The sequence below is a fragment of the Arvicola amphibius genome, chromosome 12 (assembly GCF_903992535.2).
Source record: "Arvicola amphibius chromosome 12, mArvAmp1.2, whole genome shotgun sequence".
Lineage (NCBI taxonomy): Eukaryota > Metazoa > Chordata > Mammalia > Rodentia > Cricetidae > Arvicola > Arvicola amphibius.
The window spans coordinates 67,690,895-67,708,833 of NC_052058.2; the positions used below are offsets into that span (position 1 = coordinate 67,690,895).

A 17,939-nucleotide genomic window follows, 5' to 3' on the forward strand; every position below is an offset into this window, starting at 1 on the left:
GTTCTTGGACTTCCAATCCAGGTAGAATCAAAGCAGGAACTCGAGGAACGAGTCACGGCTACAGGGAAGAGTCTTCCAGTTTCTGAAGTTTCTGGCATTTACAAAATTGCCGGCTATCTTAAGAAAAATATAAGGTGGGAAGGCTTTCTAAGTTTTCAAGTCCTGAGCTTTTGTTTTTGTTCACTGTGGCTTAAACATTGAAAATTATTATTTTGACATAATCTTCCTGTTTTCACCATCTTTTCTCTAATCTTCATATTTTAACCGAATTTCTTATTGGCTTATTTATGACTTTGAGATGTTATTTGTTTTAACCCAACATTTTAAGTGTTTGGTCTTAGGAAGAATTTTGCTTTTGGAATTTGATGGATTTTCTTTTTCTTTTATATCAAGACTTCTACAGTCTGGATTTCATTTTTTTAAATTAAGCCAGTTGCATTTATTTAGAACCAATGTATAAATCTATGGCTTTCAATCATTGTTGTATGCTGCCAATCAGACATATTATTAAATCACACGAAATACCCTGAAAGTGCACATTCTATTTAATATGCATCTTAAGTCAGTGACTGTATAACCGGGTCATATTCTGATCTTGAGCAATGAGATGACTCTCTTCCTACCTTTGAGGATTTTATAGTCAGTGTTTTTCTTCTATAAAATTAAAGGGTTTTAGGTAGTCAAGGTTATCCTCAGACTGGATTTGTAATCAGCAGTGACCTTGAATTTCCGATCTCCTGCTCTACTTTGCAAATGCTAGAAGTATGGGCAAGAACATCACATGTGCTAGGGATTGAGCCCAGGTTTTCATGAAGGCTAGGCAAGTATTCTGTCAACTAAGTGACATCCCAAACCCCCAAAGGGTTTTGATAATGGTGAAATCCATGGAATCTAATATTTTTCAAAAATATTAAATGCAATTCTCAGAATAATGTTCTAAAGTGCACCACAGAGCAAGACACCTGTTCTGAATTGTGTGTGGGTTGCCAGAATACCATCGCAATGCCATATCCTTGAAAAGAAAATGGTTTTAGTTAAAGCAAGAAGTTGAGTGGAACCTCTTACAGTTGAGGTTAACAGTCAGTAAGTTCAATGATTATGAAGTAAAACTTTCAAATGACCCATGAAGTGTTTCTGAGAGGACAGCCAAGGTGTCAACAAAGATAGAGCACATGCATTGTGGCTGAATGAAAGAATCAGATTGGAAGGCAGGTGGCTCTCATCTTCAGTAATGTACCTAGAATAGTGGACTTGGTCTCTGCAGTCTCTAAAGAAGGTAAGCTCTAGGCATGATAGTCCATGTCTCTAAGGAAGGTGGACTGAAGGCCTGATGGCCAGTGTCTCTAAGGAAGGTAGGCTCTGTCCCTGATGGCCAACATTCATGAGTAACACACCTTGAACTGATGACAGTGTCCAGGTGTTCAATGACCGGACACAGTAGTTGTAGTCGATAACTGATAAACGTCCCTTCTTACTCTCTCTTTATAAAATATTGTTACCTAACTTTGTGGTCTTTTTCAGGCTATACAGTAGGAATTGTTAAGCAGCCAAAACACACAACCTCACAAAGGAAAACATCCTTTGTTAAAAAAACTGTCTCAAGGAAGCCTTCCATGAGACCAAGGTAAGATGGGGGATCCAGCTATAGCAACATCTTTAGGCACAGACTTCTTTTCTGTGTGGAGGTTTCCAGACCTTTTTCTGTAGCTCATACGCATATGGACAAAACACTCTGCATGTTATGTTGCTTATTTATGTATTACCAAATAACTTCTTAAAACTTAAATTATTACAGAAAACTTTTTAAAAATATTGTTTGTATATATAATTATACCATATATATTCATACCAAATATATATGCTATATATAATATACATAATATAGATTATTCCCTTCTCATCAAAATTGTTCTGCTTAACTTAGTCTTCTCTACTTTCATTTTTTTACCTTTGTGTGTGTGTGTGTGTGTGATCCAATACACTTAATTAGGTTTACTTGCATGAGAACAGTTAAGAGTCATTTACCTGTGCAAGCGCAAAGTACCCATGACTACACCACTGGGGACTATGACTCCTCTTCCCTCAACAACTGTTAACTGCCTGCAGCTCCACAGGGAGGGATGGAGCCTACTATTCCCTCCCCCATCTGTTATGGCATGTTGAAGGGCTGGGTCTCTTAGAGGTCTTGTGCAGGTCTGATTGATCTCTGAGTGCACAGACACAACAGCCATGTCATGTTCAAATCCCAGCACTTCACAGCGCTCCTCATTCTGCACCTCCCACAATTCTGTCTTCTCTTCTGAGATGTTCCCTGAGCCTTGGAGAGGATTGATGTAGATAGCCCATTTCAGGCTAAGCACTCACCAGCGGCTTGTTCTGAATATTTTGACCAATTGTGAGTCTCCACATTAACTATCACTGTCATGGACACCCTTCTGCATAGAGCTACTGACTTCCACGCTGTGGATGAAGCATGTTTTCTTCAGTCCTATCCTTCCTGTAGGCATTTACACTGCCTTTCATCTTTCACTGCTGTCAACAGCACATGTAGCTCAATTCATTTAGGAACTTTAGGTTCCACACTAGTAAGGTGGCCTCATGACTGGTCTCTTCCTTCCTGTGGCTCCACTTTCTAATCTGTCTAAGAATCTGTCTCCACTGGGAGAAGAGTCTATGACATTTTCTGCAGAGGCAACAATTGTCTTTCTTTTCAATTCCCTTTGTAGATGTAAGTTTCTCTCCTGCCTGGTTCCCCAGCTGTTCAGTCCCAACAAAACACAGAGAGGTGCATATGAATTATAATCTGGTTGGCCTATTAGCTCAGGCTTATTATTAACTTGTTCTTGCAACTTAAATTAGCCCATTATTCTTATCTATGTTTAGTCAGGTGGCTTGGTACCTTTTCTCAGTGCAATATTTTCATCTTGTTTTCTCTGTGTTTGGCTGATAACTGCAGACTGAGCCTTTCCTTTTCCTAGAATTCTCCTAGTCTGGTTGCCCCACCTATACTTCCTGGCTGGATACTGGCCAATTAGTGTTTTATTAAACCAATACAAGTGACAAATCTTTACATGGTACAAGAGCATTATCTCATAGCACCCTTATCACAAATGTCACTTAGACATGAAAAGTTCCCCAAGTGTTACATCTGCTATAATTCCCTGCTCTGAGCCTGCATCCCCAGAGGACGCCACCAATTCCACGTGCTACTTTTTAGTGCTTTGTACTTTTGGCATGATTCCTTCTTTCTTGGCTAATTTTTCCTGAGGCCAATTTATTCATTTTATTCCATTTTTTTTCTAACTGCTAGCTACAAGAAGAGTTCATCTGTAGATTATGAAAATATAATAGTATACAAAGAGACAATCAAATCTCTGGGAAAATATTTTGTATAGAAAAAAAATGCCCACAGGAATTCTTCTGTTACTGTAGCACCTTCTGTCTGTTGCAAACACTCAAGAATAAACCTCCCCCGCCCTTGGATAATGGAAACTGGTTCCCGGAAGGCAATCGCCATTCCTCTTGCTGCTCTAGTCTGTGCTCATCGCTGTTCTCTACTCAGGCCACAGAAACAGTTCCAACTTCATTAACCATGGATAACCCTAGTCCTTTCTAAATCGTAAAAGTCATACAGCATGACTTAATATCATAGCCAGGGTCAGAGACACCATAGTTGCAGGTCTTCCAGGCTTGTCTCTAACCCCCATTGAGTGTGAGTTATTATTGATCATACACTAGTCTCGGCCATTCTAATGATATAGATGATAATGCTATCTATATAATACATCTCATACTAATAAGGCAATTCTTGTCACTTTCTACTTGTTGTTTGTTTGCTTTTTGGGTTTCTCAGACAGGGTCTTATGTAGCTCTGACTCTCCTGGAACTCATTATGTAGACCAGGCTGGCCTTGAACTCAGAGATCCACCTGCCTCTGCCTCCCCAGTGCTGGGGTTAAAAGCTTTTACCATAATACCCAGTAGTTCTTGCTCTTAATCTAAGACAACTAAGAACTCAAGCTGACTTTGAAGTGTTGTGATCAAGTTTTGTGTGATTCCCATGGGGGTACATCAGAAAGAGAAAGAAATATTTTGAGTACAGATTTTAAAAAGTTAGGCTGTAAGAAGAATTCTTAAGATGCATGTAGGATTTCAACTGCACAGAAATGATGTCATAAATAGGTTTGCAGTCCCAGACAGAACAAAGATGGGCCGAGTTAGCTACTTTCTTGGCTTTCCATAAAGCCTTAAAATTATAATTAAAAACAAAAAGAACGGTGCCTACAGAGACGGCTCAGTGGTTAAGAGAATTTGTTGCTTTTGCAGATGATGCAAGTTCAATACCTAACACTTGTGTGATGCTAACAGTCCCTAGTTTCAGGGCTCCAACACCTTGTTCTGGTCTTTACTGGTACAAGACATACAGTTGTTACACAGACAAGCAGGCAAAACACTCATACATATAAAGCAACCATGAATATATCCTTTAAAAAGTTTCTGTGCTAGATAAGTGCACAAAAATATATTCAATAGCAAAAGCATAAAATGCAATATGACACTCCACAGCTTCCATTTTGAATTACTATTTGAACTGTGATATACAGTCTTCGAAGGGTCTGGTGAATTTCAGTTTGTGATTTTTTTATTTGCATCATTTTTATTATAACATTATAAAATAAAATAAAAAGATGAAAAAACTTTAAGAAAAAGCAGAGCAGGCACCTTGTGGAAACACACTGTGGGGAGTAATGCTCTCTAGAATTCAACCCTGTGAGTCAGTTAGAGAAAAATAAACTAGAGAAAAGCAAATAAGATCATCAACAGCAACAACCTGAGGAAAGTGAAGAGCGAGAGGGAGTGGGCTCCACCTCCACTGTTGCCACAACAGTCATACAAAACAGCCAGGGAAGCACAGAATGTATGTGGTATGTGGGGCAAGCAGCAGATGGGAACTGGTTCCCATTTGAACTTGGCCAAAACATCTAAGAAACTATTCAACAAACTAAAGGAAATTATGTTTAAAGAACTAAAGGAATGTATGATAACAATCATTAATCAGCTAGAGAAAATCAATAATGAAACCAATTATAAAACAACTAAACTCAGCTCTGCGGTAGAAAAAGCGTTGACAACTGCATGAAAAGCTTGCTAGATGGAACTGGCAGATTTAATCTGGAGGAGGAGCCAGGGAACTGGGAGATGGCTCAATAGACATTATCTGGTCTAGCAGAGTAGGACGCACACAGTAGAAGGATCCAAACCCTTCATATGTGTACCATGAAACACACAACATAGGCAGAAAGACAGACACAAACACACAAATATACAAACATACAAAAGAAATACAACTTAAATTTTGTTTAAAAATGATAAGGAGGACTGTACAGAAATTGAGACTGTTAAAAAATGAAGGAACAGATTCAACAACTTAATGTACTATACCTATAGAAATCCCAAATTTCTAAAAGCAGACTCAAAGACAAGTTGAAAGTGTTGGTAAATCTATAGAAACAACAACAAAATTTTTAAAATCCAAAAAAAAGTAGTGATTAAAAACTGGGTCTCCTTTGAGCAGCATCAACAAGTAGTGGTTTTCCAGGTGTGGTGCACACGTCTTTAATTCCAGCATTTGGGAGGCAGAGGCAGGTAGATCTTTGGGAGTTAAAGGCCAACCTGGTCTACAAAACAATTTCCAGGCCAGCCAGAGCTACACAGTTAGACCCAATCTCAAAAAAGTAGTAGGTGTTAATATTTTTCATATAAGGAGCCTGGGCGGTATCAATGGAAAACTCTGTGAGAAATTTAAAGCAAAGACAGTACCAACACCACAGTCACTTTTCGAAAAAATAGAAGTAACTCTTACTTGTCCTATGAGGCTAGTGTCAATCATCCTGAGTCCCCAAAGAAGCATCATAAAAAAAAAAAAAACAGGGACTAGTACTTCTCTTTGAATCTAGACATACAAATTCTCAACAAATAGCAAACTAGATCCAGTAACAAATAAAAGTATCATTTTGCACAACCAACTGGAATTTATCCGAGTAACACACGGTTAACATCCAAAAAAATCAAAATAATATTCTGTTTTAGAATGGGTGTATGTTAAAAACAGGTTTCCTAGATTGTCTTATGCAACAGAGCCGGAGTCGCGCAGCAATGCCGTCTCACCCTGGAGAGGTGGAGAACCCAGGAGGTGCCCAGTTCATAGGCCTCAGGAGGCGCAGTCTGGTGTTGAAGACAGGGCAGGTTCCTGGAGAGCCACTGGCCCTCACTCATTTGTTAACTTGAAGAAGCTGACTCTAATATCGAGGAAGAAACGCAGCAGCGCCTGTGTAGATGAACTTGGCAGTGAGAGTGAAGGGAGTGAGACCAGAGCTGGCCTTCCGGTTCCCTTCTTCTGGGCCGACCCTGAGAAGCGCCACCTGGATTCAGGGTGGGCCTTCCCACTTCCAACAATCTGACCAAGAAGACCTCTCATAGTGACCTACCTTTTAGTCAATTCCAGATCAGTCTGATGATCAGAATTAACCAGCACATATACCACATTAAATAAATGAGATTGAAAACTTACAGGATTATCTCAATTGATACCAAGTCTCTTACACCATCTATGCATGATTTAAAAAAAAAAAAACTTTCAAAATGAGAATAGAAAAAAGATATCTCATCCTGATAAAGGATATCTATCAAAAACCTATAGCTAATATCCAACAAAACGGCATACGTACATAAAATAGATGGGTAATTTGGTCAAAAGATGTAGAGAGCTTTGAACGATAACTGTGACATAAAGTGAGATTAATCAGCCAATTAAACTCGGAGAGTGGAGCAAATAGAGATGCAGGTGTACCATGTCAGTGAAGATGAAACCCCAGAGCAAGTACAGCCTACTTAGATAGACTGACTGGGAGTAAAGGAAAGAGGATTATGTGGGAAACATTAGAGCTAACTCCATTCAAGGAGCAGCCAGCAGTCGGCGCACGTTTAATCCCAGCACCGGGAGGCAGAGGCAGGCGGATCTCACAGGCCTAGAGGAGACACTGTGACCCGTGCCCGGCTCCTTTCCCTCCTCAGAACGGTCGCCACGGTCATTATCCTTCCCCCTCTACCAACGGTGCTCTGTTTTTTAGGAACTTGACAGAAATCCTCCTAAATGCTCAACATCTGGAGTGCTTCCGGGAGTTCCTCAGAGACCGGAAGGCTGAAAACCCACTGCTGTTCCTGATAGCCGTGCAGAAGATCATGATGGAGGCCAATGAAAAGACTTACAAGACCGCTTTGGAGAGCTTAACCAAGACTTACTTCCACGGCAAGGTCCCTCCCGGTAAGCCTTTTCCTCTGGATTCCCGCTTCAGTTTCTTGGGAGGAAAAGTCTGGGAAATAGCCTGGCCCCATGAAAACCCCAAGAGAGCAGAGCAGGGGATGTCCCTCCATGGGAGCAATATTAAGACTGTGAGAATGAATGCGGAGAACAATATTAAGCCCAAAGCCATAATATTGGGGAAAGGAGCCACGTGTAAGATGCACTCATATATACATGTTCATTTATTTCACTTCATGTTGAAAATCGAACCTTAACCCCCCCCCCCCCCCCCCCCCCCCCCCCCCCGTAAGGTAGGGACAAAGAGCTGTGCTTTCTAAACAAAGAAAACAGAATACTTTGAAGTTAACTAGCTTAACTGATTTGTGGAACTTTTAAACAAATTCAAATTGCTTGATGGTGAAATCAACTAGTATGGGGCTAACTCTAAGCAAACGGGTGTTTTCTTCCATGCCAGGATGTGAAAAGTTGAGCTGGGGTGGAGAATGGTCTCTCTGGAAATCATTCATGAACCGTCTTGTTTTCCTGTCCGATGTGGTGTTAAACTCGACCCATGGAAATTCCTCTTAGCTGGTGGCAACAAATAAAGTGTCTCAAAAAACCAAAAAAAAAAAAAAAAAGTATTAGCCGGGCGGTGGTGGCGCACGCCTTTAATCCCAGCACTCGGGAGGCAGAGGCAGGCGGATCTCTGTGAGTTCGAGACCAGCCTGGTCTACAAGAGCTAGCTCCAGGACAGGCTCTAAAGCTGCAGAGAAACCCTGTCTCAAAAAAAAAAAAAAAAAAAAAAAAAAAAAAGTATTAGCTTACAGCCCTAGCAAAAGAGGGTGCACAAGTGCCCCCCTGGAGGTGGACAAGCTGCAGCAAGGCCACAGCGTGGAGCTTTCTGCCTGTCTCGGAGCAGGTGGAGATTGTGTGGGTGGGGAGGGAGCTTGTTTGTTTGCTGTTTTTTGCTTGTTTGCTTGCTTTGGTTTTGTTTATAGTTATCTAAGACAAGGGTATAAGTACAAAAATAGAAAAAGTTCAAAGTTAACAAATCTCTCTAGTTCATTTGTTTTGAAACAGGGTATTGCCACATATTCCAGACTGGCCTGAAACTCACTGTGTAGCCCAGACTGGCCTAAAACCATGACACCTCCTACTTGTGCCTGCCACGTGCTAGGATTTACAGACATGCCCCAGCCCAGTGTGTCACGGTTTGTAGATGCAATTCGAATGTTGTAATAATGAACTCAGAATCACCGATATTGCGCTAGTGTCACATTGAGGATTTAGAAGAAGTTATAAAGCACTAACCCTGGGTGTCACTTAAACAAGAGGGAGCCCAGATTTGAATTCTTTAATTTTTCCCTGTGCCTTCCATTATCCTCTGTCTGTCTGTATGAGTCTGAATCTGTGCCTGCCTACGTGCTGTCTTGTGAATCTGCCCCTGTGTCTCTGAGTGTTCCTGTGTGTGTCCCTAGCAAGGGGCTTTGCTCTTTCTTATTGGACAGCACAGAAGACACCACGTGGGGGAAGGGGGCGAAACATTACAGAATTTTTTTTTCAAGACAGGGTTTCTCTGTAGCTTTGGTGCCTGTCCTGGAACTAGCTCTTGTAGACCAGGCTGGCTTCAAATTTATAGAGATCCACCTGCTTCTGCCTCCCAAGTGCTGGGATTAAAGGCGTGCGCCACCACCACCTGGCCAGAAATGTTTAACCCAAGGGATGGAGTCACTGATTTTAACTGAGCCCAACTGACCCAGATAACAAACAATCCAATGCTGTCAAGCAATATCCATATATTGCTCCAGCATTTATGGTGGGCATTCATTTTATAAGCTGGTTTGGTCCTGTTTTTCTATCCTCAGCCAATGATTATCATACCATACATACATGTGTGCATTAATCTTGGGGCAGGGACATGGAAGAGAACACATTTCAGATTGTATGTTGGGAGCTGCAGATCCCTGGCCCCTTGACTTTCTCAGACCCTTTGCCTGCTGGAGTGAACTTGGCAAAACACCTGTGCCTGCAGCTGCTCTGGGCACGAGACCCTGATGGTAGGCTGATGGGCCTGCAGCTGAAATATCCCAAGAGTTGGGCATGCATGGCTAAGGATCCTTCTATAAGCTTCCCCTGCGCACAATAAACTGGGCATTGGCACTCTTGTATCAAGAGTGACCCATGTCTCTGTCTCTGTCTCTGTCTCTGTCTCTGTCTCTCTCTCTTTATCTGTGTGTGTGTGTGTGTGTGTGTGTGTGTGTGTGTCTGTCTGTCTGTCTGTCTGTCTGTCTGTCTGTCTGTCTCTGTGTTTTTGAGTCTCCAAGCTTATTTCCCTGTTCACAAAAGCATACTGACCTGTAGTGGTATGGGGCACTATAGGTGTAGTACTATATAATACAGGATCTTTCGGGATTTTACAATTGCACCTATGCATTAGCTTCCCTTGTTAAAATTAATTACATGAGGAATCTAAGGCAAGGAAGGTTAGTTGTTACATTGTTCTCTTAAGGGCGGGTTCACGGCCTGAGTACACAGCACTAGCTGTCTGAAGCCTTAAGTGCTTCAAGGTGCATTGTTACCTCTGACTGTGTGGTCCAGCCAAAGGTCCTGTCTTGGAGAATGGAAGAGATATTGTTATCATAATGCATTGCCACATATGAGAAATATTTATGTGCTGATTTTCAGTGTGAGTTCTATATATAGTTATTGGGGAGGAGGGTCTCAAAGAGAAAGGAGCGCCAGATGTTCCTCGGCTGCATTTTCAGGTCTCATTAACAAACCTTCCTACCTCTGAACACAAGGAACACCATGCTGCACCACGTTGCTGGCATGCGGTCCTGTGAATCTGTCCCTGAGTTGATATTTGTGTCTTGGGCTCTCCTTCTGCACCCAAAGACTGTGTTTTACTCCTTTCCTCCTAAGCCCCCCTAAACTGGAAAACTTCACCCCAGCTACAGAAATGAATTCAAATTTTAAGATTTCATTTCCCTTTAAGCTTTCATTTTTGAAATAGAACTAAGAAAGATAGTATTTTGCTGACAAAAACAATTCCCCATAACATTTGAAATATTCTTTAGAAATCTTCAAATTGTAGAAGGCTCAGAGTGAGAACAGAGGGGCCTGAGACTTGCACGTGAACCACCAAGCAGCAGACAGAAATGACGCTCTCCCTACCTCCTTCCCTCCCTCCCTCCTTCCCTCCCTCTCCTGCCTCCCTCCCTCCCGTTCCCCTTCCCCTCCCCCTCTCATCATTTAGAAGAGATGCTGCAATGTGACACCCCTTTTATCAAAGAAATCGCCCACGTGCGCCACATCACCACCACCACACTGCTGATGATCCAGAGCTACATAGTGAAATCTCTGGAAGAAAAGTGGTGAGCATGCCCAGAGAAGGCGGGCTCCTTCTGGAGTTGCTTCCTATCTTTGAAAAGCCACATTAAGTCGAATTCTCCTAGTCTTCATAGCGTACCGCCAGAGCCCTCCTCTAAGAGAAACACAAAACTTGCTTTCGAATCTCCTGCCTGCCAGCACCAGCACCAGCACAACACACACACACATACTCAAATATACATGTACACATATACACACACAAACACCACATATGTGTACACACATATATACCTACATACACATATACACACAAATGCACATATATACGCACGTGCATACACACACACAAGCCACACATACACACACAGACACACACATACACACAAACACATGCATATACACACAGACATGCACACATACACAAAAACACATATACCCACACAAACACACACATATATACACACAAACACACATATATACACACAGACACACATACACAAACATACATACACACATACACACAGATGTATTCATATACAAACACATATATACACACATGAACTACACATATAAACACACTAACACACATATGTACACATATACACAGAGACACAGATACACATACATACACGCATGCACACACATACATACACAAACATACACATACAGACACACACATATATACACACAAATTCACATACATACACAGGCACACACATACACAAACACACACACATATCCACACACAGACACATGCACACATACACAAACACATATACACACATACACACATGCACACACATACATACACACAAACACAAAACACATACACATCTATACATGCAAATATACACATACAGACACATGTACATATACACATACAAAGACATACACATATATATACACACAGGCATGCACATACACAAACGTACACACATAGACACACAAACACACACACACACGATGAGGAAGAATGCAGTGTTGAGAAGACTGACTTACACTGTATAAGAAATGAGACAATAAGAGGAGCACAGAAACTGGCTTGAAACAAGGCTGTCTTGCTGTGTTTCAAGAGCATGGCTTTGTCTTCTTTGATATTCTTGGTCTCCTTTCTGGTAGGTTTAAAGAGTACCAAGACATGTTCCCACCGCGCCCTGTGGAGGTGGAAATTGAAGTACAGCCTCTCCCTCAAAGGAAGCCCTCAAAGGCAGCAATGCACCTACAGGAATCCCAGGTCAGTGAGGAGGAAGAGAAAAGGGCAGGACAGACAGGAAAGCCATTGTCCAGGCGCTGCCTATGAAAGATTATCCCTATTGACATTTGAAACACCACTGGAAGAATTACTCTTGGGGCTGGGGGTTGTGTTGTAAGCCCTCTTTTACAAAAGAATAATCTGAGGCTCAGAAAAAATAGACTGGGAAATCTCTTTCTGGTCTGCCTCTGTCACCAACTAAGTGACAGGCACAAGGGTTAGATACACGGAAATGAAACTATCAGGGTTTTGTTTTTTTTTTTTTTTTCTGCCCATGTTTATTTGGAGGATGTGGACTGGCCATCAGGCCAAATGCTATTCTAATCTTTCTGCACAAAGATTAGTTTGATTTCTACATCCAGTCACTGGCAACGTAGGCCTCCCCTTGCATAGGCCTGGAACAAGTGTCCCTCAGGCCGGCAAACCCCAGAAAGACAATGTCATTGTTGGGCACTGAGAACACCCATGTCCTTCTCCCATACATGATTACCCCCCCTTACCCTTTGTCTCAGGGGAAGAGAAAAGGGGGGAAGAGATGGGAACGGTACTCGGGGAAGTCTTGTGCGGTTTGGAAATGCACACATGCTCCTTTAAGTTTGAACAGAAAAATTGAACCCAATTCTATCAGACTCCAAAGGTGAAATCAAGATATAGCTGAAAATTAGATTTACCCCCAATACTGTAGGCACGAAAACATGCTACTCTTTTCCCTTCTCCACTCCCTCTGTTCATGAGCCAAATCTCAAGGGCACCATGAGTGATTGGATGCTTGAAAATTATATGCAGAACCAGAGAGCTTTGTTTGAATTTCAGTTTTTCCTGTCAGATAGAAAGAAACCAAATGTTCTTACTGCCTGCTGTGGGCCACACACTATGCTACACACACACACACACACACACACACACACCAGAAGGCTGTGGGTTATGTCTTACACAAAGACTCAGATCAAGTAAATTGACCCAAATCACACAATTACAGAGAAGCTAGGCTCTACTCTAAAAGTTTCTAGCTCCCCAAACCCAGTGCAGATTTAATACTTCCCCACCAGCTCCCCACAGCCACATTGTCCCACATTGGCCTTGCTCTTCTCTCTCTAAGAACTGGGGTATAGGAGTGAGAGCACTGTCATCAATAAGATGCTTTTAGTGGGAAGTACGCTTGAACACACTGGCACAGGAAACCACTTCCTAAATATAACCCTAGTAGCACAAACACTGAGAGAAACAATTAAATAAATGGGATCTCCTGAAACTGAAAAACTTCTGTAAAGCAAAGGACACGGTCAACAAGACAAAACAGCAGCCTACTGAATGGGAAAATGTCTTCACTAACCCCACATCGGACAGGGCTGATCTCCAAAATATACAAAGAACTCAAGAAATTGGTCATCAAAAGAACAAATAATCGATGTCTCACGTTTTCTAGAGGCAAATGAACTGGACAACAGTCTCCCTGTATTTATTAAAGGCTTGCAGAAGCAGAATGCATTTGCTTGTGTGGGGGAGGGGACAGGAGTAGGGGAGTGAGCATGTGTAAACTTTTCTTAGGAGTTAGAAATTGGTCCGCTCATCTCTCTATTTCTTTAACATTTTAAGATCTCCTGGGCTGTCATTTCCTCCTGTGAGCAGAAACTGGTTTCGGTCCTCTGTTCCTTCCCATTTTGAGTGCTGGCCCTCACTGCTGTGGTGGAGAGCGTTTGAGCCCAGCTATGTGGTCAGAGGCAGGCTGACCTGAGTTTCCTCACCCTTGAAGTGGGAGCCCAAAAAATATTCCTTTGTGGAAGCAAGGATTCTGTGTGTAGTCGATAGCAGGTTTGTGGCACACAGTAGGTTTTTGGTCAATTAGCCACAATAATGGACACCCCTTCTCTTCCCCAGAGGAGAGGATGGATGAAAATGATCAGCTTCATCAGGAGTTTTTGCAATTACCGCAGAGTCATGAAAAATCCCAAGAAATGCCAACAGCTTATAGATTTCATCCACCTGGAAATGTTCAACACCAAGGAGAGTGAGTAGTCACCCCCTGCCATCATGGTCACCCCATGTCCTCATGGTCACCCCTGTCCTCATGGTCACCCCTGTCCTCATGGTCACCCCTGTCCTCATGGTCACCCTCTGTCATCAAGGTCAGCCCATATGGGAATTCAAGCTCTATGTCAGGGCTGCATGAGTTGCAGTGAACAAGAACTCCAGAACCGGAGTGGTCAGCCCTGCCCAGGCCTGCCTGGGCAGTTGTGCTTCTCAAAGAGCCAGCAAGTGTGGGAAATAACGAAGGTGCTTAGAAAGCTCACATTTTAAATATATAATATTTTTATTAATTCTCTGGGAATTTTATACATGTGTATAATATATTTTGAGCATTAACCTCTTGCTAATGACTCTCAGATTCACTCCCCTCCTCCCCCCCAACTTACCATCCACTGAGTCCAATTTGTCTGCTCATATTTTTGTGCTGCCATCCACTATAGCATGGCCTCTTACAAGAGAGGACTCACCTTTTATAAGATGAGTTCCTTATGCTGTTTTATGTGGTCTTTTAAAACGTCTTTTAAGTTTTCCTGCCTATATAATTAATGCATGCTATTAATAAAGAGGCAGAAAATTACAAGGACACATAGGACACAAAGGAAAATCTTTAGAGATAACATTGCCAATGTTTTGAAGCCTACATTCTGATTACACACACACACACACACACACACACACACAAACTTTCCATTTATAACATACCTTTTCTCTTTGGTATTTTATATTGAACATCGCTTTCTGTCAGTACACCTCTATCTGCCCAGCTTTTGACTGGCATAAAGTGTCCATTGTATAGATCTATTCAACTGCTTCATTCATTAATCTCTTCATTCATGACCATTGCTAAGAATGCTTTAGGGTGTGTCCTCCACCAGGTGCTGAGACGTCAGTGGTAAATATCGCATCTACCACTTTTACTTGAGGGAGTTAAAAAGGTGGCCTTGCGCCTCCGTTTCCTCCACTGTGGAATGGGAATAACTGTCCTTACCTGATGGAGCTCTTGTGGAGCTCAAGTGAGATGATAACTTAGGCATCCTTGAAGGAGGCTTAGCAGTCCTTAGCAACAGAAGTGTTAGCCAGTCTGCTGTCACTACTACCTAAGTATGATAAGTGACAGCAATCATGGTTGTAGATGGACCCTAGTTAGTACTGGCAATGGTCAGGGAAGAACTCTTCCAAAAACATGACGTTGTGTTGAGTTTTCAGGAATGAACAAATTAGGCAGGTGCAGTGTGGCGGAACTCTAAAACAAGACAGAGGGCGGTACAACCTAGAGACTTCAGTCAGGCTGCTTGGACTAGCCATGAGATGGGGGAGAGAACCTGAGATGGCGTGGAAGAAACTGGCAGTGACAGATCGTGTCTCTGTGGATTTCTGAGCTAGTCTCACGCTCGCTCCAATGCACGGTGTTTCTATGGAAACACCTTAGAGAACCATCGCAGTAAGGTATGCTCCTGCTAAGACTAGAAATCTGAGTTTGAGTCTTCATATTCTCACCAGCATAGATTATGGTGTATTTTTAAAACTCGAACCCTAACTCTCCTTAGAGCACCCAATGGGTGCTGTCTGCCTGTGGCACCATGGCCTGAGTTGCTTAGAGTCCCTGCCATGCTGTTGTCTGTCTCTCTACCCACTCAAGGTGGGGATCTCCTAATACATATCTAGACCCCAAAAGTCTATCTTGGTGGCCCTGGAAACCCTGCATGTAAGATCTTTCCTTCTCTGCTTTAGCGGTCTATTTTCTTTTCCTTTAACAAACTTTTCTTTAGTTATAATGTTTCTTGTTTTTCAAATTCCTTTCTAGATGAATTCCTCCCTGATAAACCCTGAGTAGCTATCAATCAGACCTGTTTGGTTTAATCTTAAGAAAAGCTGCTCCGCCAACGCAAAGAACTCCAGTCAAACCAGATTAGACTGAATTAAAGTGCCCATGTTTAATAAATTCAGCTCTCTTGGGTGGACCAAGGCAGCATGGTGGGGAGAGGAGCCCACGCAAACCCCAAACCACATGCATTCCTTATTTCAGGCGTGAGCCTAAATACTCTTTGGGAGGGGTCAGTGCTTGGCAGGCTGGGAATTGGAGTCCAACTCAATATTACATCCCAGACTCCTTAGATATAGGGGTGTTAGAGGGCTAGAGTCTCACTTTTGAGCAAACAAGAACTACATTCCCATTTAAAAAATTGAGTCTGCATGCACAATTATTACTGTCTGTGCAGAAAGTCTTGCGAATTAGCATGGTCACAGTCATGATTGTTTCTATTAGGCAAGTGCCATGAAAACAGCCTTGAACACTCAATCGCTCTTGCAATTAATTACTTTATTAATTATCTTTTGATATAAGTGTTGTCAAACACCCAAACAGGTGATTTCTTCAGCAGTCATTCAAGTCATTCAAGGCTGCACCTAGGAGTAGGGCATGACACTAACAACAGCTACAAAACAGGAGTGCACAGAGGTCACACCCAGGGTGAAGGCTTAGGACCTGAGAGCACGTGATCAACCCAGTTTCTAATTCCTTGTTTCTCGGCTAGATTTCTCTACATCACCCACTACTGCATCAGTGCGTCACACCCCAATATCCCCTGGTTCCCGGAGCACAGAAGAGAATGGAGAATTCGTCCTTATCAAACGCCGGATATATGGCCACAGAATTATCACTATCAACTTTGCTGCTAATGATCTATATTTCTTTTCTGAAATGGAGAAGTAAGTTCCCATCTTTCTTCTCAAGGCTTTGACATTTAAAACTTCCCAGCAGGTGCTGGGAAGATGCCTCCAAGCATGAGGACCAGTGGGGTGGGGTGAGGGGAAGCTAGGCACAGCAGGGCAGATCTGTAATTCTAGTACTGAGAAAACAGAGGCCAGAGGTTCCATGGGGCTTGCTGGTTAAGTAGCCTATAAGTAGCCTAGCCAGAGGAGTACTCCATATTCAGTGAGAGACTACATCAAAAACTAAGGCCGAGGGGCTGGAGAGATGGCTCAGAGGTTAAGAGCATTGCCTGCTCTTCCAAAGGTCCTGAGTTCAATTCCCAGCAACCACATGGTGGCTCACAACCATCTGTAATAGAGTCTGGTGCCCTCTTCTGGCCTGCAGGTATGCACACAGACAGAATATTGTATACATAATAAATAAATAAATATTAAAAAAAACTAAGGCCGAGTAACAGAGAATGAGACACTGATCTCTCTTCTCTTCTCTCTCTCTCTCTCTCTCTCTCTCTCTCTCTCTCTCTCTCTCTCTCTCTCTCTCTCTTACACACACACACACACACACCTCCCAGCAAAAGTTGGCTTGCCGTATCAGAGCCACAGTGATTGACATGTGAGAAGCACAGAGATTTAGTTCTGCCAGAGAAGATGGTCCTTAAAATCTCTGGGGCCTCTGTCTCTCTATCAGTTTCTACCCTTCTTTGGGTCCTAAAGATCTCTCTCTTCAATGTCCTGGATATCCTAAGGTTTTAATGCACTTACTTATTGTCAGTAAATGGATTTTTCCCTATAATTTATAAACATTAAAGAAATTGTATCACGTTGCTCATGTAACACCCACGGACCAAGAGTTCTTCACTTAAAACCAGAGACTGTTATGCGTGTGTATGTGTGCACACGCGTGTGTGTGTGTGTGCATGCACCATTAAGGAGCTATCTTTAAGTCAGATGTGCTAATACACACTCACTTACTTGCTAATAGGCAGTCCATATATTTTTCTTGTATAACTCTAGATTATGCCCCAAGGACTGACAACCAGCCCTCACGTGGAATGCGGACTGGACAGATGGCTCAGGCTTTAAAGGCCAGACTTACAGCCAAAAGTATGACAGTGGAACCAAAATGTAACGATCACTCCAAAACACCCCAGGATTTCTGGATTTTGTTTGTGTGCTTGTCCATGTCTGTATTGTGTAGGGCAGGATCACATTCAGTTCACATCCATGTAAGGCCAGAGCTGAAGATCTGGGTTCTGTCCCTCAACAAATCCTTCCACATTTCAAATTAACTTTCTCAGTGATTTAAATCCCCTTT

General features: G+C 42.4%; 1 protein-coding gene across 1 annotated transcript in view; it reads left to right on the forward strand.

The window, feature by feature from the left end:
* The window catches only part of Rgsl1 (regulator of G protein signaling like 1), a 61,291-nt gene that overhangs the window by 28,021 nt on the left and 15,331 nt on the right, over positions 1–17,939 (forward strand). The window contains 6 exon segments of the mRNA XM_038348569.2: positions 1,522–1,624; positions 7,130–7,323; positions 10,559–10,676; positions 11,752–11,866; positions 13,763–13,892; positions 16,447–16,621. Of these exon segments, the coding sequence (XP_038204497.2) occupies positions 1,522–1,624; positions 7,130–7,323; positions 10,559–10,676; positions 11,752–11,866; positions 13,763–13,892; positions 16,447–16,621 (835 nt within the window).